Source organism: Phoxinus phoxinus (genome assembly GCF_949152265.1).
Source record: "Phoxinus phoxinus genome assembly, chromosome: 2".
Classification (NCBI taxonomy): domain Eukaryota; kingdom Metazoa; phylum Chordata; class Actinopteri; order Cypriniformes; family Leuciscidae; genus Phoxinus; species Phoxinus phoxinus.
The window spans coordinates 10,794,510-10,821,599 of record NC_136877.1 but is presented as its reverse complement, the minus strand read 5'-3'; the positions used below and the strand labels follow the sequence as shown (position 1 = coordinate 10,821,599).

At 37.1% G+C, this 27,090-nt stretch overlaps 1 protein-coding gene across 4 annotated transcripts in view; it reads right to left on the bottom strand.

Annotated features, from left to right (window-relative positions):
* hectd4 (HECT domain E3 ubiquitin protein ligase 4) overlaps positions 1–24,402 on the bottom strand; it is an 88,754-nt gene extending 64,352 nt beyond the window's left edge. For 3 of the 4 annotated variants that reach the window (XM_079638469.1, XM_079638470.1, XM_079638471.1), the window contains exons 1-10: positions 24,066–24,402; positions 17,751–18,349; positions 16,308–16,397; positions 14,034–14,161; positions 12,362–12,470; positions 10,091–10,229; positions 8,472–8,642; positions 4,022–4,214; positions 1,834–1,995; positions 1,367–1,480 (exon numbers count right to left, since the gene is read on the bottom strand). In XM_079638469.1, coding sequence (XP_079494595.1) covers positions 1,367–1,480; positions 1,834–1,995; positions 4,022–4,214; positions 8,472–8,642; positions 10,091–10,229; positions 12,362–12,470; positions 14,034–14,161; positions 16,308–16,397; positions 17,751–18,349; positions 24,066–24,212 — 1,852 coding nt within the window. In that variant the 5' untranslated portion in view covers positions 24,213–24,402. The remainder of the gene's footprint in view (positions 1–1,366; positions 1,481–1,833; positions 1,996–4,021; positions 4,215–8,471; positions 8,643–10,090; positions 10,230–12,361; positions 12,471–14,033; positions 14,162–16,307; positions 16,398–17,750; positions 18,350–24,065) is intronic. The other variant, XM_079638472.1, reaches the window with a different exon arrangement.
* Positions 24,403–27,090: the final 2,688 nt, after the last annotated feature.

Below are 27,090 nucleotides of genomic sequence, written 5' to 3'. Positions count from 1 at the left end.
CCACGGTGACACCTAGTGGTCACTTGCAGGTGTTGATCCTGAAACAACCGTGACGAGCCATTAAAAAAATGTGTTGTTTTTTTATTATTGTATTTTTCTAATATGTGACGCTTGTAACCTATAGGCTCCTCACTGTGCATAATGTTATTTTGGTCCTGCAAAATGAATATTAATAAAAGAAATCAAGCCACAATGTCTCACTTTTTTTAGAGATTTGTATTCAAAAATATGAATTTCTCTGCTGTGGAAGGACTTAGCTTACTTCTTTTTTTACAGATAATTTCTCCAGCCTTTGAAAAAATCTCTCACAAGGGACACTTGTTGCTGGAATGCAAAGACATTTTTTAGCTAGGACATACAAATGAGGAAAGATTACTGCTCTCTCTTTCCAGTAAGTTAGTGGATCATGAGTTCTGGGCATCTATCTATGTATCTATCTATATGAATCTATCTATGTATCTAGATATGTATCTATAATCTATCTATGTACCTAGATATGCATCTATAATCTATCTATGTATTTATATATGTAGGCTATCTATAAACTATCTATTAATCTAGCTGTCTATATTTATATCTATCTATTGATGTGTCACTATGTAGGCTATACTCTGTCTGTCTCTAGCCTATCAGTCAATGTGTTGTGTAAATTTAAATGTAAGCCTAGCTTATAGCTAACTAATCAAATCGCACTATGTCACTATATCACCAAAAATCCGCTATCTCAAAATCAAACTGTAAACGATAAACCGTGTATACTCAGACTTTTATTAAATAAACTAAACTCGTACCCGTTCTTCGTTCGCCATGCTGGATTGAAAGCTTCATTGTGGCTTCATTTCCGTTCTAATTAATCCGTATTGCGCAAATGGTGCGCAGAACCGTGCTCCTCGAATGCACTCTCAGGGGATTCCATATATGATTGGTTGAATGGTAAGCTCGCATCTGATTGGCTAAAGAGTACGACTGACCCGCGTGGGTCAAGAGCTCTGGCAGGAAAGTCTCAAAAACACACACACACACATCCGAGGCGATTCACACGTGAATGACGATTGCCCGTCCACATTCAGGGATAATCTCGTACATTTTAAACACTCAAAGGTTTTTGCACACAGTTGTATATCTACGAATTGTGTTTTGCATTTGTGAAATGTATTTTATGAATATATAAATTTATTTTGCGCATGTGAATTGGTTTTTGTGGGGAAACATTTTTTCCACGCACGTGAATTTTTTTTGTGTGTACGTGAATTAGGTTTCATGCATGTGAAATTGTCTACGCATGTATGAATCAGGTTTTCTGCGTGAATTATTAATGATTCTAATCTGTCTCCATACTTGATGTGTGGACATGTCTGATTCTTACCCAGTCCTGCAACCTGAGCCCCACGACCCAGAGAACTTCCTGGAGCATCTACGAGGTCTGCACGATTGCTAAACTGACCATCAGCCAGGTTAAACACCAAACTAGATGCCAAGACTAGGAAAAAACACAAGGGATTGACTGAAAATGTTAAGAAGACTTTGAGAATGGTTGCTTTTTACCAAGAGTTTACTAAATGATTTTCATATTTGTTCCACAGAAGTAAGAAAGTCATGTGGGTAACGAGGGTGAATAGATGATGAAAGATTTTTCATTTTAGGGTGAACAATGCCTTTGTTAGTTGTTATACGTTTTATTAGGTAACAGTGGGGTAAATGAGAAGGCAAAAATGGATAACGTTACATGATAAATCACCATTCGGACACGATCCATGATAGAGATTATGTTAAAATGTTGGATTAGGGTATAAAGATCTTTCCCCTCAGAATACGATGATGATGATGACTTACTCTTAAGGGAAGAAAGGCCACTGGCACCACCGAACAGCGATCGGGTGGCAGAGCTCCCAGCTACACCTGGAGTGGGTGCCAGCATCACTAGATAAGTTCCACACACGTACATCGGCGTCTTCCTCAGTGTTTTTATAGACAAGCCACAACTTGTGTTGACTACTGGGACAAGAAAAAAACAAACAAAACAAGAGACCAAGATCAACACTGCGAGTTATACTATATTGAAGAAATATGACAAGTATTATCATTTGTTTATCCAATATATATTTTTCTCAGTTCTGCTTTTGCGGGGTACGCTTTCATCAGAATTATACACACACACACACACACACACACAGGTTTTACGCCGGATGCCATTCCGACTCAAACACACACACACTCAGACAGCCTATGTCTAATCCATCTAATCTAAACCACCCAGAGGACACCCATGCTGACAAGAGGAGAACATGCAAACTCCACACAGAAAGGACTCCTGGCTCAACCCGGGGCTGGAACCGGTCACCTTCTTGCTGTGAGGCGACAGTGCTACCCACTGAGCAACCGTGCCGCCCCATTTGTTTATCCAAAAGTATCAATTAAACATATATTCTATTATAGCGATATTTGTGAAACACATTTCAATTACTTTTTCAAACTTTTCCAAGCCTGGAAATTGCCATTTTTAAATTCCATGACTTTTCGAAGGCTTTTCATGGCCGTACGAACCATGCTTTTAACACAGCACCAGGTATACTTTCCAAACATCTTGAAGTTGTCACTACTTATGTATGGATTTCTATTGAAAATTGTATGTCATGTATTTAAATATATTTGTAATTAATTAAGTTGCAATTTAGTACATTTGTAATATATCAGCTTTCAATGTAATATTGAATAACACACTAGAGTTAAAATTATAATCAAGTACTTTACTGTTAGTCAACACATCAAAATTAGTGTACTTCTTTAAAGCACAACAAAATGATTAAAACATAATGATTTAAAATGTACTTTAAAGTAAAACTTTTAATTTGGCATTATTACTAAGTGCACTATGTATCAGTGTACTTAAGGGTTAATAAGCGTGTTAAAGGATAGTTCACCCAAAAATGAAAATTCTGTCATCATTACTCACCCTCATGTCGCTCCAAACCCGTAAGACTTTCATTAATCTTCGGAAAATAAATTAAGAAATGTTTTTAGGAAATTTGAGGGATTTCTTACCTTCCATCGACAATCTACGCAACTACCACTTTGACGTTTAATTTTTTTTTTTAAGATAGTAAAACTAATTCTTATGAATAGAGCGGATCAGTCCTAATCTTATGACGAGACTCGATCACTTTATATGATGAACGGATTTAATTTAGGCTTATATTAACATTCATCAACTCACACATCAGTTGTGGTAAACAGAAGCTCAAGCATGATTGCTTGACGTGCAAGAACCAATGAGGTTCATTCTCGTGTTAAGCATACGGTTGAGCATCTGTTTGTCCGCTGATCAATGTTTATATGTGAATAAAAGCCTAAATTCAATCTGTTCATCATATAAATGAACCTCCCTCCACCTGTATCTGGTGTGTGGTGAGCGCACTGGCGCCGTTGTACTGTGGCTGCCGTCGCATCATCCAAGTGGATGCTGCACACTGGTGGTGGTTGAGGAGAGACCCCCGAACACTTTGGGTGTACAGTAGTACATATGAAAGCGCTATATAAATGCCTCATTCTATTCTATAAAGCAATCAAGTCTCTTCAGAAAATTTGAACTAAACCGCTCAATTCATACAAATGAGTTTTACGATCTCTTTATGAATGCTTTGAAGCTTCAAAGTGGTAGCATGTGGAGTGTCAATGGAGGGACAGAAATCTCTCAGATTTCATAAAAAATATCTTCATTTGTGTTCCGAAGATGAACGAAATTCTTACAGGTCTGGAACAACATGAGGGTGAGACAGAATTTTCACTTTTGGGTGAACTAAGAGCCATAGAGTGTGCTCTCGTTTATTTAATTTATATTATATTACCCGCAAGTACAGTTTTGTAATACTATACTTTTAAGACTTGAAATACACTACAAGTGCACACTTAATACAATGAAGTGCACTTCTTTTTCATAAAGCTGCCCATTAATATAGGAACCAAGCCAAAAAAGTTGTCGCTTGGGAACAGCCGAGGCACAAACAACATACAGCAGTATTACCCGACTGCTCCTCTTTGACGGGGTTGGTGATGGCAGAGCCGGTGAGGGCAGCCAGTGTGGAGGAGTGGGAAGCACGGAAGCGAGACATGCGGCTCAGGAGCAGCTCATTCAAACACTTAGATGACTCGCCTTCCTTTCGTGACAGGATTACCCGATCTTGTATAGGACTGGCCACACACAGACCAGACTCCGTCTGCAAAAAAAAAAAAAAAAGATAAAAAAAATAATGGGAGCTCGTGAAGTGAGAGTTCAGGGAAGACTTATTTGCTACATTTATAATAATCCCCTTGTGAAAAAGAAGTGTACTTAATTGTATTGAGCACTAGTAGTGTAATTCATAATATTAAAAACATTAAAGGTCACTTAAGTGTACTTAAGTTAACTTTACACTTTCATGAGTATTTTTTGACACACATTCAAGTACACTTAAAAGTGCACTTTGTAATGATGTCAAATTAAAAGTTTTACAGTACATTTTAAATCATTATGTTTTTACAAGAGCACAAGTACTTGATTATCATTTTAACTAATGTATTTTTCTATATTACACTTAAAAGTTAATATATTTTATATTAACTGAAATGCAACTTCTTTACAAATGTGTAATTATAAATATATTTAAATACAAGACATACAAGTCCTACTTAATTGGGTCAAAAAGCAATATAAAGTTTGACTAGTTGATTTAAATATAAATTCAAAACAATGAATTTATGTAATTGCAATTAACATGTAATTAAGTGTCCAAAAACATTAAAAGAATAAACTTAAGTGTGAACTGAATGTAAAGTATATTTTTTCCAGAAGTGCTTTTTAAAAGTCTGCTAAGATGTACTTCTTTTTCACAGGGGTTACCAGTCAATGCATGCAATAAAAAAAAAATTGTAAATGCAACTACAAAACTGCAATGAGAACATAATGAAATTAACAAGTCTGATATTACAAAAATCTTCACATAGACAGAGGGTTTTTCCTGCATATAAAATATTTTGGTGGCCACCAAAATTAATCTTTGCCTTGCCATGTCATTTAATGTTATCTGCAGTTTTAAAGTACTGATGCCCACTGACAGCTGGATACTTTAAAACACTCCCGTGTTTGTGTAAGCTCTGTGAAGTGCGTCAAAGGTTTCTATTTACAATGTGTTTTTGCAGCGTTGAACTTTGTAGCCAATCACAGACATATCTGTTGAGCGTGTGAATGCAATGGCCAATCAGATGTGTTTAAGTTAGTCAGAATCTGCTCAACACCGCTCAAAATGGCAGAGTTTTTGTTCAGCATGCTCACTAATCCTTTCATTATAACCAACAAAGTATAAACACAATGTTAATTGGATTAATAGAAGAGAGTCATTGAACAGTGTAGACCGCTTCATTGACTATAAGGGGAGTTCTCACAAGAGTCCAGCTTTGTGTATGTGTACCTCGGGTTTTGACAGCTTCATAATGGTCATAATGGCAGTGATCTTTGCTTGCTTTCTGTATATAATATATATTTTTCATGCTGCACATTGCAACGTTTCTGGATTGACAATCATATTTAAATGCATGATTGAATCCGATTGACAGTGATAACCATAGGAATGGACGGAACAAAACAATCTGATACTGTATGTCAAATGATCTTGGAGTATAAATGCAAAATACTAGACCTACCACTTTTTCTGTGTAATGTGTTACTTTGTAGTTCATTTTATTACTAACTTTTCACACTTTAGTTTAAAGGGATGGTTGATTATGATTTAACTTTTCTAACTTTAGTTAGTGTGTAGTGTTGCTGTTTGAGAATAATCAACATCTGCAAAGTTACAACACTCAAAGTTCAAAGCAAAGGAAGATATTTGGTTTTAAAGAAATTGTTTTTTAAGGACTACAACAAACGGCTGGTAGGGACTACACGACGTTCCTCCCGGGTTAGTGACATCATGAACCCAAGAATTTACATAAACCCCGCCCCCGGGAACATGATTTATAGATTATCATGACAGAATATGCTAATCAATGACTAGAAGATAACTACACATAAGGTATACATACATTCATCAACTAACCATTCAGAAATGTCCTGTTGCATTCTACATGTTGTCACTTCTTCTTGAGTCTCTCCATCATTGTCTGACTCCGGTTTGAACATAAAAGGCTAAAGGTTTTTGACATTTTCAGTGCATGTCTGTGTGAGGTAAAAGGACATGAAATTTTGAAGCTCGGGGTAGGATTAAGGGATGTGGAATATGGTCGTGCAAAATAAGGCATTAATAAGTGCTTTATAAGTACTAATAAACAGCCAACCTCCTAGTAATTTGCATTCTAATAAGCAACTAGTTAATAGTGAGAATTGGACACTAAACTAAAGTGTTACCGACTTTTTAAATAAGTCAACTTTAAATATAAAATAGTTCTAAGCACTTTGTTTAATGATCCGTCCAGCCAGTGATTATTTTTATTTTATTAATACATAGGATATGTTAATATTATAAAATGTTTCTTTGCATTTATTGTCAGTTATTGGCTCGCAGTTCACACTGGCAGGGTACTTAGTACTGTGTGTGAATGACCGTGTTTGCACTAGGGTTGCAACGGTATGAGATTTTCACGGTATGATAATCGTCTCAGAAAATATCACGGTATCAGGATTCACGGTATACGGTATTAAACCATCATCGGTATTAAATCATTATATTATAATCAATCATCATCAGCTACAATGACTCTTAAATGAATGAAACCAGATAGGGTTTTTTGGTTGAACATATGGTTTATTAAACAGAACCATAGATACAGATATATAGCCAATGCGACATCTAGTGTATATATCTACTAGGGCTGGGTATTGTTCAAAATCTTTCGATCCGGTGCCAATTTCGATACCTCAGTTTCGATACCGGTTCCTAACGATACTTTTTTCGATACCAATTTTATGAAATCCATTTTAACAAGATTACATAACACAGAAAAACTTTGGTTTTATTTTTTCAGTTTGACTCATGCTCCTTAGCCAGTGCACAAAGGAACAAAAAAAGTACAAAGGAACAAAACATTTTTTATAAAGAGCTCATGCTCACCAAAGCTGAATTTTTTAAATAAAAAATACAGTGAATTTTGTGAAATAGTATTACAATTTAAAATCTTATTTGAATATTTCAAAATGTAATTTATTCCTGTGATGTCAAAGCTGAATTTTCAAAATCATTACTTCAGTGTCACATGACCCTTCAGAAATATGAAAACAGTTTGCTGCTTAATATTTTGGAAACTATGATACATTTTTTCATGTTTCTTTGATGAATAAAAAATGTTTTAATGTCACCTTTGATAACTTTAATGCATCCTTACTGAGAAAAAAATTCTGACTAACCAACACATTTTTGAACGGCAGTGTAGGCCTACATTCAGTAGGTTATTATTTATTGCAATATAAACACTGAGTGATCAACAAGGTATCTCTTCATTTACCAGTCGAAGACGGAGCAACTTTCTCTTATGTTTACTCCGTACACTGTCAAGGTCTTCATCATATTTGTCGTGGTACCGGTCTTTGCAGCAATTATTATTTTACCGCAAATACTGCATCGCGCGCTGTTGGCATCGAGCCTGGAGAACTGTACCCACACTTTTGATCGACTTTTCCACATCTTTAAGGTATTATGTGTGTGTGGTCGCGTCTCATATGAATATGTGCGCGGAGAGTTTGTGTGTGTGTGCTCGCGTCTCATAACAATGCGCGGCGAGAGTTTGTGCGCGCGCGTCTCATAACAATGCGCGGCGAGAGTTTGTGCGCGCGCGTCTCATATGAGTGAGTTCCGCGCGTCTCGTGTGTGTAGAGTTTGCGTGTATGTGATTTGATTTATTGCACAGCTATATTTTAGATGTATTCATCCATCTATCAAATCGCGCATTTTACGTGACATCTGCGTTATTTTGTAAATTCCCTCAGCAACACGGAAATAACGGCCTTAAGTTATAAATGTAACTTTATCTGCAGGGAGGGATGGTGTTCGCGAATATTGGAGAACATGTTCAACGCATTCCCTTCTTTAACAGCCATTCTTCGTCAACATTTCTGGACACAACTGGTTATCCATTGTGTCATAGGAAAACCCCGCGTTGCGCGTTCGTTTTTCGGATACCCAAAGTATTCACACACTGCAGATTTTAACTTTTTTGTCAGCGGGGATAGAGATTAGAATATCCACCCGCTGTCTCAGACATCGTCTCCACTGCACATGTGGAGTCTAAGCAGTCAAGTGGAAATAAGTCGCGCGCATGCGAGATCTGGTTTATTTATTTTTTCCAAAACCGGTAATAAGCAAATATTCACGATATGATAATCGTACATGTCAATATCGTGATAAACCGCCATAACGATATACCGTTACAACCCTAGTTTGCACTCCACCAATGAAGACCATTTTTGACCCAGAAAAAATCCTGACACATTATCAAGTTAATACCGTTAGCTGGAAGACATCCATGAAGACAGAGTGGCCTTTTTGCGTTTTCTCATTGATGCTGACAGGTGACCAAACCCAGTAGAGGTAGGTACCATCAGAACACAGACGCAGGGTGGTCAGGCAGCTGCCCACTGGGAAATGATGATGGGGCATTGCTACTACTTGAGAAACCTTTAATAGAGAAAGGAGGATTAGAAGCATCCACAAATAAAGCATTTGAAAGGGTGAAGTTAATATACAAGAACTTATCATAGATTTATTAAAAATATTACACATTTGATATGACACCTATTAAATAGTCAGGCATAACCTACAGTACATTGACGAATTGACGTATGTTGTGAAAGTCCAAAATTAACAAACTTAGTTGATATTCAGCATTTTCTTTTGCCAAAATGATGAAAAATCAAGATGAGTCATTTTCCAAAATTCATATTGCATCAGTAATATGACAATCATGCCCACAACTGATACAACTCTTTCATTTTACAACATACTTAGAAATTAGACACCTACTAACAATTCTGATTAGAAATATCAGAATACATACTCAAAGCACTGATACTTGTAATATAAAATCAGGGCCTAAAATCAACACTTGCCAAGTGCCAAATGAGAGTAAAAATCAGTGTTGGTGAGTGTACTAAACGGTGTCAGCCGCCAGTTGGCCAGTAACAATTTGTTTAATTCTAACAATGCAATGTTGTGACGACATGAACGTGAAAAAATGTGAATAACGCTCTGTACAGTTGACGGGTCAGTGCTTGATCATAACGAAAATTTCAGCCTTCCCAAAAAATATTCAAGCGCTGGAACATGCAAAAGGGAATTTGTTACTCACACGCTGTGTGGGAAGTTTAGCATCCGAAGCGCCAGATGCCTCTTTCATGCCTTCCTACGCCTCAATAGACAAATTCACTCAAAAAAAATTATGTCAAAAAACGCCCGTCTCTGTGAGTAAAACGTAAACATCGCGTATGTCTTAAGTGAACGCAAACAAAACATTGGAGCGAGCATTTGTTCTTAAAGTGACAGCATCCTAATAATCCTGCTACTGTCTGCGTTTTTAATGTTAACTAGACAACAAAGGATAAAGAAAAAACATCACTGCTTATGAACTTTTAAAAAAAGGATATGAAGACTATGCAGTGTTATTTATTTGATTAGACTACTTTATTAAATTTCGGTACCTGAAAACTATTATACCTGCCTAAAAGAGCACTGTTTATTTCATTTGTATGTATTGTATTGTATTGTATTGTATTTATTTGTGCTTTTGCTTTTAATTTGATTGTTTGTTCATATTATATTTCTGACTCTTTACTTGTCTTTAAAAATGTAGGCTATTACATTTATATCAGTTAAGCTAGTAGTTTTAGCTGTGGTATCAAATTGAAATAGAGGAATGTGAATTTTCACTGGTATCTAAAATGTTGGCGCCATAACTGCCTGCTTTTTGTGTCATGGCTAGTAAAAATATATTTTTGGCTGGTAAATTTCAGCCATTGGCAGGTGTGTCAAAAAAAAAAGAAATTGTTTTAGGCCCTGCTAGCAACACTTGCAATGTAAATTTGAAAGTGCAATGTGAAGGATGATCATTTGCGATGGAGAGGTCGTACCTGCAGTGTGAAGGGGTCAATGACCTGGCACAGCTGATGAGGTTTTGTGTCAAAAGAGGCAGGACGGTGGAGCAAAAAGCCACTACTGTGCGCCACCCACCCTGCTTCCATTTCCTCATTCCGACAATAAACAAAACCCCTGTGAGGAAGGCCAAAAAAAAAAAGTTTTAGCTTGTAAAGTCTTGAATGTAACTCTACACCCTTGCTTCAATTAGTAAACACGGATCCATGAATATGCAAATTAGCCCCGCCTCCACTCAATCACACCAGCTCAGGGGTCTCATTTATAAAACTGTACGTAGGATCCTTACTAAAAGTGTACGTGCGCTCGAAAGCCAAAAATGGCGTACGCAAAATAATATTTTTTATATTGCCAGAATCTGTGCAGAATTCTCATAAATCTTTATAAATCTCAGTCAGCGGAAGATTGTGCGCACATGCGTCTCCACCCCGAAATAACCATATATGGAGTTTAAAGGCCTAGTTTTACTATACACATCCTCGTCTGCATATCATTTGCATATGCATATTCATCCACGTGATACCATGTTTAACGGTACAAGACATTAAGAAAATATGAGATACGGATGTGCCGTCACATTACATTGCTAAAAAATAATTTAGTAGCCTATCATTGCCTATCCTTGTTTTTGAATAAATAAAGAAAATAGTAAAAAATACATTTCAGAAAAAAATTCTCTCAATATTTTCCACTGACCAAATAGTATTGATTTAGGCCTATATTTTTAATGGAAACATATATTGTGCATTATTTGCACAAAAATATTTTCTCAGACAATCCGCTATTATCATGCGCTAAGCAACCCTTGCTGTAGTTAAAAGATTAAAACGCAGCATGCCACAGGAAAAGTGTTCAAAAGCATTGCATCCACAACAAACATTTATATTTATTAGAATATAATTATTTTAGCAACTTCTCAGTAATGATTTCATGCAATTTAAGTGCTTAACTCCATTAATGAGAATGACATATTTAATCTAAATGTGTATATCAGATGTAACAGTTTAAATCAATCATTTTATTTATTTAAACTTTTATTGTGGACATGCACTGTATTTATGATTAAGACTGAATCATGAATTAGGACTGAAGATTTACGGTTTTCCTTCATCTGCAGTTATGGCGCTTTTCCACTGCAATGGTGCAGATACAGTATGCTACAGCAGAGCAGTCAGCTTCACTAAACGGCCTAATGCGCTCGCTAGCGCGGACCTCTAAGAAGGGTTGGATGTTTGCTTCAAGTGATAGACTAGAGTGAAATTATATTTGTATTATCTTGCTGTATATGTGTAATTTTCTTTGCTTTTTGGTAACTTTTAGACTGAAAATGTAATTTAACTCCAGCTCACAATCGGTGTCGCTAAACTGCTCATGTACCCTGAGGTGCACCTCTCCAAAAATGTAACAACACGTCAATTCTACGCGAACCGCAAGCGCTGTGATTGGTCTGCTAGAACCCGGGTTATTGCACATCAACGCGGACAACGACAGAAGTATAAATGAAACCAACGAGTAGTCTACAGCGCAGAGGCTCCGGCTTAGGTCCGACGCAGAAGTATAAATCAGCCTTAAGTCTAGCGTGACCGCAGCTTTAGACACTATTAAGTTTAGTATTTCTAGTAATTTCTAATACCTTCTAATTACTTAGGCTAACTTATACTACTCTTAATATCAAATTAAACAAGATAATCTGTTGTTTCAGATTATACACAATTTACCATTCATCATGAATTAATCTGATCACAAATCAAATTATAATTCAGATACATAAGAATAGTTTTTGTCCTCTAAATCCTAATAAACTATATCTTTACACAGAAACTAACAACTTCCACTGTGACTTTAGAAGGATGGTGTTCATGTAATATAGTGATTTTAACCCTGCAAATAAAATAAGTGGTTAAACTGGTGTTACAATTACAAACATCCCCAGTTTTCGCTATTATATTAAAAAAACATTTATGCAATTTCTTATTTTTTACATTTTGGTTGACGTGTCCAAGACGTTTCTTCATGAGACTGAGGAAGTGCAAGCAGTTGACATTTATGAGAGGAATGAAGCAAAGTTCATTGACACAGCAACAATTCATAGGGTTCAAAAGTCCAACAAATATAGTTGCTCACAGAGCAGAAATGAGAAAGACAGCAGGACAAAGCAAGAGCTGTAGAAAGAGCACAATAGTAGCCTAGAGGTTACTGGTACAAACAGAAAAGCAGGGTAGGAGGTTAAGTGGTAGTTTTAGAGTTACCTCAGCGTCCCATGCTGCCCTGAGCCCAGCTTGCTTAAGCCCTTTCCGAAAGAGTTTGTTGTGTAGAGATAGAAACCATCTGTAGCCAGACTGCGTCCCAGGTCTGTGTCTGAGAGAAAAAGATGTTTTAGGGCCAGATGAAATTCTTTTTAATTTATCACAAATTACATTTTATAGTTTCCTAAATTCTGTCTTTTCCGTTTAAATATTTACGGATTCCATTTTAATAGTTTGATCGAATTTTAATAATTAAAAAGGATGTCTAATCAGTTGAATTGATACAACTTGAACAATTTCATCATTTTCAAATACCCTAAGAAAAAAAGTGGTAAATCAAAATCAACATAACTTTAACATTTTAATTAAACTTTTGAAATATTATCAAAATGTCATTTAAACAATTCCTTTAATTTTTGGTCAAACAAAGTACTGCACAAATTTAGATTTTCTTTTCAAGTAAAATGTAGAAAAAATCATTGTGTGATATTCTTTAAAAAAAACGTATGTTTTAATGAACTGTATTTGTATTATTATTATTATTGATTAGAGAAGCAAATCTACTATACATTTTTGCCCTAATTTTTTTTTTAAGTTAAACCACAGGTTGTAGTGAAAACTATAGAGTATCTGTTTATCTGATGATAGTTCTCAAATGGAATGGTAAAGTGACTCAGAGCATCTCTGGGGATGAAGATCATGTGTTCATGTCCTCATATAGTGAGACAGCAGACGCTGAAGACACCACAAGAGTCACACGTGCTTCATTTTGTGTAGTAGGCCAAACTGGGACAAGTGGACTTTTCAATAGTAGTCTTTAATATTCACAGACACTAATGTCGCTATTTGATGAAGGGTGCTTTCACACTGGCAATTTAGATTTGAAATGTGGCACAGTTCGCATGAAAATGTTCATTTTTTCACAAAGCAACACGGACAACATAGCGAGTGTAATCAGGGAAACAAATGGATGGCAATCCACAGTCTCCTCTTTTTACAAAGAATCTGTTTCCAAGCAGCAGAAATACACCTTTAAACAGTAAACCCAAGTGTTGTTTACTCTGCTGCGCATATTAGCACCAAATTGATAAAAAAAAACACTATATTGACCGCGCTCCGTTTTATATTATGTGGTCATCCCCGTTTGTGATGATGAAAGATGTGCAAATGCACCTGGGTTCGAGAGAATCAAGATGAGTGTAAAACCAGACCAACGCTGCGGGAAGCGCCAGGAACAATCACGTTCGGACCGCAGCAAACGTGCCAGTGTAAAAGCACCCGAAGTTTACAACTCTACTTTTGATTTATTCATCAAAAAAATTGGCAAATTCCAAGACATTCTGTGTTATACAGTAAATTAAACTTATCAATTGATTTCTGTGATTCCATCTGCATTTTCAACACCATGGAAATCATAGGGCACTAGTGTATGAACAGGCAAAAGACCAGGGATTAGCGTGTTGTACTGATATATAGCATGTTGTAGCATTTTTAAACTGAAAAAAAATCTCTTAAATGCTGTGTTTTTGTGTCAGTTGTGTTCAAAGTGTTGAGGTTGAAAGATCTATAAAACAAATATTTTATTAATTCCCAAGCAGAATTGTATGCTTTCAATTTTGTTACAACAATCTTCCTTTATGCATGTAGAAACATGTAGCAGCCATCATAGACTCACCTTTACTCTCTGGACCAGTGACGCTGCTCTCTGGAGTGGGCAACATGTCCTCGAAGCCCCACGACACACTGTGTTTCCCACCTAGCAAACAGGAGGGTGAGCCTGGACCTCCCTCGAGAAGCAGCAGTCTGCAAATGAGTGAATTAAATTGAACATCTTAAAGTTGCAAACTCTTTTAATCCTATACATATTGCATTTGTGAAGAGTCTAGAGCAGGGGTCGGCAACTGGCGGCCCGCGGGCCAAAACTGGCCCGCCAGCAATATTTTCTGGCCCGCCGGATTATTTTGGAAGTCCGTTTTTTTTTTTTTACTATAACGGTTTACAAATAGGCCCCGTGAATCAGTGATGCGCGGGATGATCCAAAATGAGCGACGAGTGCCTGCGGTCACCCGCGGTTACAAGTCATCCAAAAATATTTTTAATGATATTCGGGTCGCGGTCGGTCGGGTCGTTTGAAATAATGGCAATTAAACCATTGTAATTTATATAGTACTAGACATAGGCCTAATGTTCTATGAAATACATAGGTCTACACTTTATTGGCTGAATGGGGCTGAATTTTGTTGGGAAATTCGGAGGAGAGACGCACACTTCGATTAGACTGGATAAACACATGCAGCATCTTAATTGTTAAGAAAATGAAACGAAATAAATGAATAAATCAAGCCTTTATTACAAAACACAGCATTCAGAAAAATGTGCACCCCTAGTTCCTACGTCTATGGCCCAATTTGCGGGCCAGGAAGCGGGTCGGGTACAATATTTTCTTTCTTTTGTTTGCGGTCCGAGTTGCGGGCGGGTTGAAAACGTTGGTCGGGTGCGGGTTGTTTACATTGACCCGCGCATCACTGCCGTGTATCATTCGTTCAATCGTTTCCCCCCCCCCCCCCAAATTAAAACCAAAAATAAAATAAAAATAAAAACGACTTGTTTTTGAGATTTGAGATTCTGAAAACGAGATCTAAATTTTTAAAGCAGGTGAACACTTTTAAGCTTTTACTTTTAAGTATTTTAAGCGGTTGCTGAATTGAACCTTGTGGGAGCGGGACGGAAAAAAACAGTCCCGCGCAGACCTCTTGTGTCCCGAATAAATAATAATTTAAAAAAAGGAATAAAGTTAAATCAGATATATGTACAATAACATGTCCAACAATCGATTTAAATAGTACATGGGGTTTAATTTATCGTTAATAAGATGTAAATCTGTAAATGTAAATGTAAATGGTCCAGTGGTAGAACTTTCGTCAAGTGTGTAAAAGGTTCTGGGTTCTAATCTGCATTTGTATAGTTTTTTTTTTTTTTCGTTTTTTCTTCTTCATCAAAACCGATTATGCTCATCAGTGGTTGTATATAAGTAGTAGGGACACTTTTGTGTGCATTATATTTTGTGATTTCACCGTAACGAATAGGCCTATTCCATATAGCTGGCCTGCCATCTACTGGATACAAAAAATATTGGCCCGCGGCCAAAGTTACTTGCCGACCCCTGGTCTAGAGAGTATGCGGAATATATGCTGAATTGGTGCATTAATTGGTGAATAATAATTCCCACCACAATTGAATATGAAATTAGATAGTAGGGATGCACAATATATAACCACCAAAATTGTATTAGTCGATATATGTTCATTTTTAATGTTATCGGCCTAATAAGAAAATTTGAACGATTATATTAAAGCAGATAAATAATGGATGATCTCCTTCAGCTGAGACACTTCAGATGCACGCTGTTTGTCATGAGGGTTTTGAATCGCTTGAAATATGATTGGAATCACTTCAAAAAAGGAAAATACAGTTAACATGCAACATATGCAGCGCAAGTCTGTCATAAAGGCTACATAAAATTATAATGAGAACATTATAATTGTGTGCTTGTTGGTGGGACATGGCTTTTAATGGTGAGACGTCTGTTTTCGTAATCAGGACGTCAAAATTAATATACAAATTTTAATTTTGATTTATCGGCCAATATTTCGGTCATCGGCTTTCAAATATAAAGAATAATCGGTAAAAGATAGTTAACAGAAGTAGTTTAATGCTGTATAAGGGCTTGAATTTCGGCGTGGGATTGCGGGTATTGCCCATAATTTTAATCTTGCGCTTATAATGCATCAAATTCCCGCAAAAATGTATTCACTTTAGCAAGTAGGTTGTATGAGTAAATTAATCCACACAGATTATGAGATCAAATCAGTCATTTAAAAAAAAAAAAAAGAAGAAAAAAGTACAATTTGTGTATGTCTTCAAATATTAATTGTATGAAACATCTCACCTATAGAGAACATCAGCCACTGGAAGTTGACCCAAGTCTGTCTGTTTCTGCAGCAGGTGGACCGTATGAATGAACGTTTTGAGGGAGCCCCTGCAAGCAGACACAATAGAAATTGTTTTGAGTCTCCTTTGTTATGTTTTTTATGTTTTTGACTGACATAGAGATGCATGTGCTGATGGAATCAAGAGACACTCCCCTAGACATATCAGATGAAAAGTGGTCGAAGGAGATGCACTAAGATACTTTAGTATGAATTGTAAAGAGCAATGCGTCTCAGCTTACAACTCGTGACTGATTCGGAGACAGGGCCAGAAATACATTGAGAGAACCATACTTAGCAATTGGGGCAATTGTGCTACAAAAAAAAGAGACAAAAAAATTTTTACTAACGTAAATCACCATAATGTGCCCAGTTGATTAATCACAGTACATAAAGACAATTGTTTTGTATTACAAGTGTTCAGAAATATTCAAAAGTTTCAATATGCAAATGATGCAAGTGCATATATTTCCAGAACAGAAATCTGAACACTGGATAAAGCCAGGTTCAAAATCCTAGTTTAATTTTGTTCACATACTAGAGTTTAAGATTTCTATAGAGGGTATTTTGAATAGCCTATCTCTTTTATCACTCTATAAATCAGAAAATATCATCAACAGCCAGAAAAAAAGAAAAAAAGTCAACATGTCACCAACAAACCCCTCCGATAAAACCTTTGGAACATAGATAGGAATAAAACTGTAATGTTTATTGTATGTTAGGATATTTCTGATGCATCGCATGAGAGAAAAAAAGAAAAAAAAAAACTCAGCCTTTAAAGATATGTATTGTAACTGAAATCTACAGACGCAATTTTAAGGAGTGTAATAACACTTAAATGTTTAATTTCCATTAGTCTGAAATAAGGCATGTTATGAAAGCAAAATGGCCAGAAAAAGTGCATGCATTTTTTTATTTATTTTTTTGCCTATAGTGTCTTGCCTTAGCTTTAAAAGGATAGTTCGACCAAAAATGAAAATTCTGTCATCATTTGCTCATCTCATGTCGTTCCAAACATGTATGATTTTTTTTATGTGGAACATAAAAGAAGATAATTTAAATGATATTTAAATTGTAACCAAACAGTTGTGGGGCCCCATTGACTTCCATTGCATTTAATTTTTCTCCATTCTATGGAAGTCAATGGTCCCTCACAACTGTTTGGTTACCGACATTCTTCAAAATATCTTCTTTTGAGTTCAGCAGAGGAAAGAAATTCATACAGGTTTGGAACGACATGAAGGTGAGTAAATGATGACAGAATTTTCCTATTTTGGTGAACTAAGCCTTTAATCCACTCCATCTTTTGACCTGACTACCAGCAAAGACTCGTTGTCAATTACATTTACCTTATCAAACGACAATAAAGGCTAAAAAAGAAATGGCCATTGTGCTGCGCTCACCTTGCACACGACAGAGCCACTAGTGCAGCAGCTGCGTTCTGTCTCTGCTGTTGGGTAAGTAGCAGCCTCGCCTGTGCCAGACCTTCTGGCTCATTCCTCTCCTCCAGCCAGGAGCAAAGCAACCTCTCCAGGCCATTTAGGCAGTCCGCAGGCTCCTTGCCTAGGCTCAGCGGCTGGCAGTCACGCAGACACGCGAGCAAGACTTCGGCGGTGACACCACAGAGTGCAGGGTCGTGCCGTGTTTGTGACTGCAGTAGCGGAAAGACCAACAGGAGGCCGACCCGTGAGGTAAACGGTGCCTGATCAGAGCCTGAGGCCATCGGAGGGTGGTGAGGATGGTGGTGATGTTGAGATTGTAAGAAGCCCTGTCGCTTAAGCAGGGCCAGCGCCTCCTCGTCGGTGCCTCCGCCGGTCCCCGGGATGACTCCTTCATGCTCCTGCTGCTCCTCCAGGGCAAGCTGTCGCTGTGCTCCCCACAGACCGCGCAGGGCATTGAGACGGTACTCCAAAAGTCTTGCGTAAGCGTTGCTCTGGTTTCCACAGACTGCTCGCAGGCGCTCGGCCAGCTCCACTGGGTTCTTGGTCTCAAACGTCAAGATCTGCAAGAACAAAGAATTGTATACTAGTTGTTGAAGCTTCTTTCGGCCAAAGAGAAATGAAAATTAGTTGCTTCACTGCTGTCTAATTGGACCCCAGGTACACAATGGAACCCAAATACTGTATCTAACTTTTTGAGAAAAACTTAAAGGGTTAGTTCACCGCAAAATTCTGTCATCACTTACTCACCCAAGTTGTTCCAAACCTGTATGAATTTATTTCTTCTGATGAGCATAAAATAAGATATTTTGAAGAAAATGGTTAACCAAACAGTTGATGGGCCCCATTGATTCCATCATATTTGTCCCCCACTTACTATGGAAGTCAATGGGGCCCATCAACTGTTTGGTTCTCCATATTCTTCAAAATATCTTCCTTTGTGTTCAGCAGAGGAAAGCAATTCATGCAGGTTTGGAACAAATTGAGGGTGAGTAAATGACAGATTTTTCATTTTTGGGTGAACTAGCCTATCCTTTTAAGCTCATTTAAAATCTATATTCTGAAGCATCTCCATTAGACACTCTGCCCATTTTTAGGTTGTGAATAGCCTTCCTTGGCATACTGAAAATCATTCTGGCAACTATTCAATATAAATGTGTAATTAATCCAGAAATTACACTATAAATCCTAAGGTACATTTTCTCAGTGTTTGACAGGTATAAGTAGTAAAATGTGACGCTTAGTGGCTCCATCATTTAGTAAAGACACTGGCTTTCAAGTTTCAAGAACATTTATTAGTAAACAAAATTCTTCATTTCAAGATGGACATCACTGAAAGCAATGAGTCAGATGTTTATGCTGTTACTGGATAAACATCTGACTCATTACTTTCAGTAATGTGCACAACAAAACTGAGCTGCATAATTAATAGTGATCACGATTTATGCTTCTCCCAATTTATTAAAGGGGATGTCTAATACTATTTCATGCATTCTGACTTATTTACACGGTTAAAGAGTTGGCTTCTTATGCTAACCATGGCCAAGGTTTAAAAAATTTTGTTTAGACGTATGAGTGAGTATTTCTCTGCCAAATACACTCCTTCACGATTCGTATAAGTTTCTGAAATTTTCTGTATGGCCCTGTATGTATGACTAGCCTGGTCCCAGACTCTCGTATATTTCATTTGTACAGAGAGTCTGGCCTCTCTCCATTGACAAGCGTTAACTTCCTTGTAGGCGTGTACTCTGTTGAAGTTTAAAACTATTGGATCTGCCCAGAGCCACTCTGGTTCTGCCATAACCAATCGCTAACGTTTGGTCATGACGAAACTTCAACTCAAACTAGCGCACGACCTCAACGTCATCGTTCTCAGCCACTCCCTCTGTTCGCTGATTGGACCGGTAAAAAAAATGACCGGAGAGAACCCAAGAATAGACCGCAAACCCTGACGTAGTACTGAAGGAAAATTTTAATTGAGCGGAAGTACGTAGGAGAGCGGAGCCAGGCTACTGTATGACGTCATAAAGGGCAGAATTCCTTGTATGGGCACTTCTCCTGGAAGAGCACGTGCACACATCAACCAGAGCGAGAGCAACGCCCATCAACGTGTAACAGAAGTTCGGGTTACAGAGGACATCGGCAGCCTTGTCATTTTGTCTTTAGACCACGAGATCAATGTCACCAAAGTGTGTTTTTGGTTGTGAGGGAAATATAACCTTGTTCAGCTTCCCAAAAAAAAAAAACACCATTAGGGGAACAGTGGATGCAGTTTGTTTTTCTGGGGCAGCAACGGAGTTGTGCAAGTGTGTTTGTTTCTTCCCGGCACTCCGGTGACAAATGTTTTATAAACAAGGCCCAGTTCGACACTGGATTTGCAGATCGTTTGTAACTGAAAGATGGAGCGGTCTCAGCGATAAAATATCCCGGTCATGAGTTGGAATTGCAGGCGGTAAGTAACATCAAATGTCTGTGTTTTGTTGGCAATCAGTGTATAAGTGCATATAATGTAAACAACACGAACGTATATTGAATCAAAAGTTATCCAGGGATAATGCGATGCTGTATTGTGCGTGACTCTTTAGCTCCGCCCACAGCACGCCTCCAGGAGCTCGGCTGTTTTCGAAAAGAATCGGTACAGCGTATCTGTCTTTTAAAAATCTGATAAAACTAAAGACTCTTCAGAGATATTAAGGATACAATATTACTCTATAGGTACTCAAGATTAACATGAGATTGGCAGAAACTGTGTAGGTTAGCCTATGCGCCCTTTAAAAATTATTTATACATTGTGAAGACATTTATCAGTTACACGTCTGTGTGTGTGTGTGTTCTGACATCTTGAAAAAGTTAATGCTGCATAATATACTAGGGAAATTGCACATAATTATCACCCATTCTAATCTTGTAATTTGCATTGTTTTCATACATCAAACTTCAAACTCATCAATGCCACTTTTGGCCGTATGAGGATTAAATTTGCTATTGCTACCTGTGTGTCGTCCTAACTGTAGAATTTCACTTGTAGAATCAACTAGACAGACATTTTGAAAACGTTTAAAATTGGCATTCAGCAAGCTGGATGTGATCAAAATAAAGGCATACAACAGATTGGAAGTGCACAATGGCAATTGTATGGCAAGCACTGAATCAGCAAGATGGCAACAAACAAGAGGCAAAACAAGCAGATGGATCTAAAGGAATAGAAAGGGGGTTCTGGAGATGTTTCTCAGATGGGCAAGGTCTGTATTGGAGTGTTTTGTAGTCTTGCTATTCAGTGCCACAAAAAGCAACAAACACCAAAAAATTAAGCTGGGTAAAAAGCAGGAAAATGCCCCTTATAAATTACAAATGTTGATACATAAGTTGCCAAGTTATAACGGTGGAAGGGCATTTGACCCATTGCAGAAACACTGACCTATATAATGTCATATAGGCCTAATATATCATCTATAAATAGTGAGCAGAAAGACACAGTTTGTTTCACATTGGTACCATAAATAAGTTTTAAAAAAGTAATACTTTTCGTTATTTTGAATTCAGATGTGGGTTTATTGGTGTAGGCTATATAATTTAATTAGAAGCACAACAACTACGTTACATGACGCTGTCTATTACATGGGGACTACTGAACAGCAATCTGCAAGTTTTATTAGCCTATTTTAAAGTGCAAAGTATTGAAAATCAATTAAATTGTGAAAATCAATAAACCTCTACTTTACTTTCATTTACAACAGTATAAGGGCCAGTTCACACAGAACGCGTTTTGCTGTTAAAAACGTAATAACGCAGGTAACGAAAAAAGTGATCAGTTTACAGATGCGGTTTTTTAAAAGTTGAACAGCTTTTAACTTGAGCGCCGCCATTTTAGAGATGCTGCAAAGGATGCAAGACACAGTGGTCAAGCATACCCGACTAAAGTGTGTAGCGCAGTGGAATGAAAAAATGTGTTCTGCGAACAACCCCTAAGTGTTAGGGTGATTAGGTAATCAAAAGTACAACTTGAACACATGGGCCAAATACAGCAAATACGTTATTACCGGTAGTAGACAAGTTGTCAAGTGCAATGACTGCAAGTGTGGTATTGGGACGAACCCTGACAGTAGGTGCATCCCAGTTTGCGTTCTATTCTACGTTGGTGCTACCCGCCATAAAATCGAAGAAGACTGACACGAAAGAGATAGCCTATTTCGTCCCTTCGTAACATTATGGTTATTTCATAAGACAATTTGACTGATATATTAAAGCAGATAAATAATGTATTATTTCCTTCAGCTGAGACACTTCAGAAGTTCAGATGTGCTCTGTTTGACATGATGGTTTTGAATCGCTTGAAATATGATTGTAATCACTTCAAACTAGGAAAATACGGTTAAGTGCAACATGCAAAGTCTGTAATATTAGTTACATAAAATTATAATGAGAACATTATAATTGTGTGCTTGGGACATGGCTTTTAATGATGAAAGTGAAACTTTTGTTTTTGTAATATCAAGCTCTCAAATTATTTGTAAAAAAAAATTGGATTTAGATCGGCTTTCAAATATAAAGAATTATTGGTATCGGACAAAATTTAAATTTTTCATTCTAATTTTAACGATGTCTTTACCTTTCTGGGCCTTGAAAGTGGTAATAACATTGCAGTCTATGGGGGGTCAGAAAGCTTTTGGATTTCATCAAAAATATCTTCATTTGTATTCCTAAAATGAACAAAGGTCTTACGGGTTTGGAAAGACATGAGGGTGAGTAGCCTAAATGATGACACAAATTTAATTTTTGAGAGAACTAACCCTTTAAAGACCAGTCGTTATAAATCAGAATAAAACGGCAATAATGTCAAATTATGTAACTTATTTTTACATCCATTTTCTCTGGGTTGAGAAAAATTGTGTAAAAATGTATAAATAATAAAATTAAGATAAATAAATAATTTCATTACAATAAAACAAAGGTTAATAAATTAGTTAATAAATTATTCAACAATACATCTAACGGTACAGTACATTACAGAAAAACGTAATAATGTAGGCTAACTTCCGAATTATATTTTTACAATTTAAATTTTTCAAAGTATAAATTGGGTCTTTTTCCGGAAAACTGTATGCTGCCTTTTAAATTATTATTATGAGTTCCTTACATGGGATGATCATATTTGGGGGTCCAAGGCATCTAAAAGATTTAAAACCCCTGCGGTACAGTGCATAGTGTATGCAGAGTGTGAGTGCATAGTGTACAGTGCGTCATTTGAGACACTACTAGTGACTCAAATTACAATTGCACCTCCGATATATGATACATATATGATACACAAAATATGACACAGACTCAGAGGTTTCCTTTAATCTAATGATCTTTGCCCACACAAATCCACAATAAATAGCAAACCATTCTGGCATCCTTCGTTTCAGCCTAGGCTACTATTTGGGACACACTAATTCTAATCTCGGATAGCCTACTACTTAGGGTGGATAGTAAGCGAATTGCAAACAACGCCCTTTAGCCGTGACTATACGACAATAAACGCAATTTAACACGGCTATTCGTATGTTTATATTATTACTTTAATAAATTACGTATGGATGAAATGACATTGGTTAGGACAACATTTGTGTTACTATAGCTAACAGTGAGCAACATTGTATGTTTGGGGGAAACCCCTATCGTAGAGCTAAATGTTACTATTATAACTATAGGTTGTATTTAAACAAGCATTTTTGACGTCCTGTGTTAGAATTGTAACCGATTGTAACATGAATCCTACGGACAGGTCAATAGCTGCCTGCCACACGCCAGTGAGAGATTCAACTCCTGCTACTAGCCTGTCGAAGCTATGCTAACGCGTCAAACATCAGACACAAGCAAGAACTGTGTAACTGCCATTATATACGGCACAGAAATGTGCCATAACAACCTCAAGGCAGGGTTAATAAGCTTCATTAACATCAACGTAAATCGTTTGGCCGCTAGCATCTATGTTTAGCAATATTACATGATACTTCACTCATAACGGGCTTGACAACAGCCCGCGCATGTTTACACGAACTAACATCAACAGAATGACACGATAAATAATGTAACACGTGTTAAAACAATTACGTACTTCATTTACTTGAAGAAATACAACAACAACCTCTTATTATTAGCATGCTGCTACCTGACAAGCCTGTTTTGGCCGAACATTACCCAACCGAGTTAGTTAACTTTAGTGTTAAGCTAATCAAGTTCACATCTAACAATATAGAGGTTTCTCTGCATGAAACAAATATGATTAATACACACCTCCTGCTCGGATTCCCCTTGTTCAGACACTCCGATTTCACTGGGCAGCTCTGCCAGGTCCGTGACCCGAATTAGTCCATCGTGAAGGAAAATAGTCTCTTCCTTCACTGACAGCCACTGGGAAGAATCCACAGCACCTGATCCCATCTCTTTCTCCTCCGAGGCAAAATGCAAAGTGGTCAAACATCAAATTGAACGTACGACGGGATCAGATTGAGCTTGAGCCGGCGACAGATATCCTGCATCATCACTGAGCGCGCGGCGCGATCACGGTGTACGACGCCCATGCGAGGCCTCGCTTGAACGCTGCAGATCGATTCGCCAGCTCAGTAGGCTCCAGCGTTATCGGAAAGGTGGGCGTGACACAGGCACAAATTTCGCTGGGTTTCCAAACTTGAGACAATTGCGCAGTTCCTGAATTGATATTCGCGTATAAACTAACTCGAGACTGAGCGCTGACTCTAAAGGAATTAACGGCGCTTCAGTCGCATTTATAAACCTTCTCCAGCTGTCAGTCAGACACATAGCCTACTAAACCAGTTCGGTATACATTGGATTTCATGAAGTGCCTTCAAAAAATGTATAATTGATTTTAGATTATTTTTATAAAATCCAACGATGGATCTAAATGTTGGAGCCTTGATGTTTGGATGGGTGCTCCCCTCTCTTAAAGTCACCATGGAATACAAATTGACCAATCCTTTTTTTATGGAATATTGTGTAACAGGGAATTGTATATAATTAAAATTGTTTATATTCTATAGGGGCTCTTATCGACCTTTATTTTAGAACATATTTCAGAATTATAAGAACTATTTCCTTGGCGATGCATCGTGCAGCCATGTTTTTAATTTTTGTATTCAAAATATTCACAAACGTGTAAAAAAAAACAATATAGGCTATGCCTGATGTGGCTGATCGAAACTAGGAGTTGGTGGTCTCTGCGAAACAAAAGTGGGCGTTTCTAAATTTGTGGGTGTTTTCAAACTGGTTGGTGTTTATAAATCATTCAGTGAAAATGATGCCCTTCACCAGACCCCACCCCTAAACCCTACCCTCACTGTGAGTGGGCAAATCAGGTAACACGGTCGAAAACGCCCCTCTGTGTATGGCCTCGCCCACTGATCTGGTAACTGCTATAACTGTCCTGTAGAGGGGCATACATGGAAATGGGGGCTTTCCATCACAAGTAGTTGTTGTGATGTCACAAACCAACATAATTCCCCCTCCTCTTCCCTTTTGCATTGTCACTGAATGTGAGAAGGAATGTGAGAAGGAGGTTTCTTTTGACTTCCTGATATCTATATTGTAATTATTGCTTTTATATATTTTCACTCCAATTTATGTGTATAAAGTTATACCTGTGTGATAATTTTTTGTCATTGTATCCTTAGATGTCTGTCTAATTATGTGGTAATAAGAGCACATGTTGACAAGTGTACTTAATTTAATAGAAAACGTTAAGGGCAATTCACTACGAGAGGCTGCTTATTTATGTTTTATATCAGGCATGTTTTCTGTAAAAAAAATTATTGTTTAATGTAATCTCCCATTACTTAATTTCTTTCAAGCTCCTTTTTTCTCCTTTTCTGCATGGGAGAGAAAACAAGGGCGATTCACTCTAAAAAGGCTTTTTTCGAAAGAGTTTTGTTTCAGGGAATAAAAGATCCAGCGAAACTGCCGCCTGCTATCCCGTGTCTACTACATCGATTTTTTGCATACACTAGGTATGTGCGTGAAGTCCTTCTTCGAATTTTACACATACACTAGGCATGTGCAGTTTTATTGAAAATTATCAAGATAGACAGTCAGAAAAATAGTACCTTTATGAGTCTAACAGCTGTCACTGAGACAAGGGGACATCTTTGTACCTTACTTAGCCCTAAAGGCTAGTACCTATGGTGCACATTAGTACCTATAGCAATAAAATGTTCAGTGGATTCAATTAAAACGTCACCCCTCATTTCCGATATGGAGATGTATATCTGTAGGTAAAATCAAGTTATATTAATGTTACTTATTTCTAATATTTCTTTAAAGTGACGATTCTCTTAATTCACTTGACTGTGAAACGTGTTGAGTCTGAGAGACACTGGATTGCAATTTCAGATAAATAAATTGTATTTATTTTTTACTTGACTATAATGTTATTGGTGAATTTCCATAGCAGTAAAGAAATTAAGCTTATCAATGAATCCAATACTGTGGTGTTATCATCTGTCCATGAGAATATCCAGCTGCATGGCAGACATTTCAAATGAACAAAATGTTTAGCCTGCTGCTCTATGAGTAATGCCAAGCATACCACAGTAAATTGCAGCAACACTTATTTCTTGACACTTCAGGCGAGGATTATGCTTATAGTATTCCAGTTTAGGCCAAGTTTCTGTCAGACAGCATATCAAAAGTATCAAATTCTATAGCCGAAGAAATTGCTTCACGGGTGTTAAATGTTACCCTGACTGGAACTTTTTGGAGAAGTGACAGCAAAATGAGTGTCTTAGATGTATCATAGTGACACATAGTTATATTTGCTTCAACCACATACAACAATGGTCTGTAATAATTTCATTGAAAACACAAAATACTGGAAATTTATTAATGCTTTTGGCCAGGAAAAAAAAGCCTTTTACAGATTTTTAACAGATTCCCCTCCTTATATACTTGACTCTTTTATTGTTGCCTTATTTACACAAGACTCATAAATATATATATATATATATATAATAATATTGAAAATGTAAGAGTTTAGGATTTCATTTAGGATTATGTGCCCTCTGTGTTTGAAACCACTAGAGAAACTAAGCATTTATGAAATTGGAATTCAAACAAATCCTTTTTGTTTTTTAATTATCAAAATTTTGGACTATAATACACCTTTTAACGCACACAAAATGCTGTGGTTCAGGACTAACAGGAGGAAAGCTACATTACTTTATAGAGAATTTAAGTAGAATGAATCATTAATTATAGTGAACTAACACATCATTATGGACAGTATTAACTGCAATTGTAATGCACATCA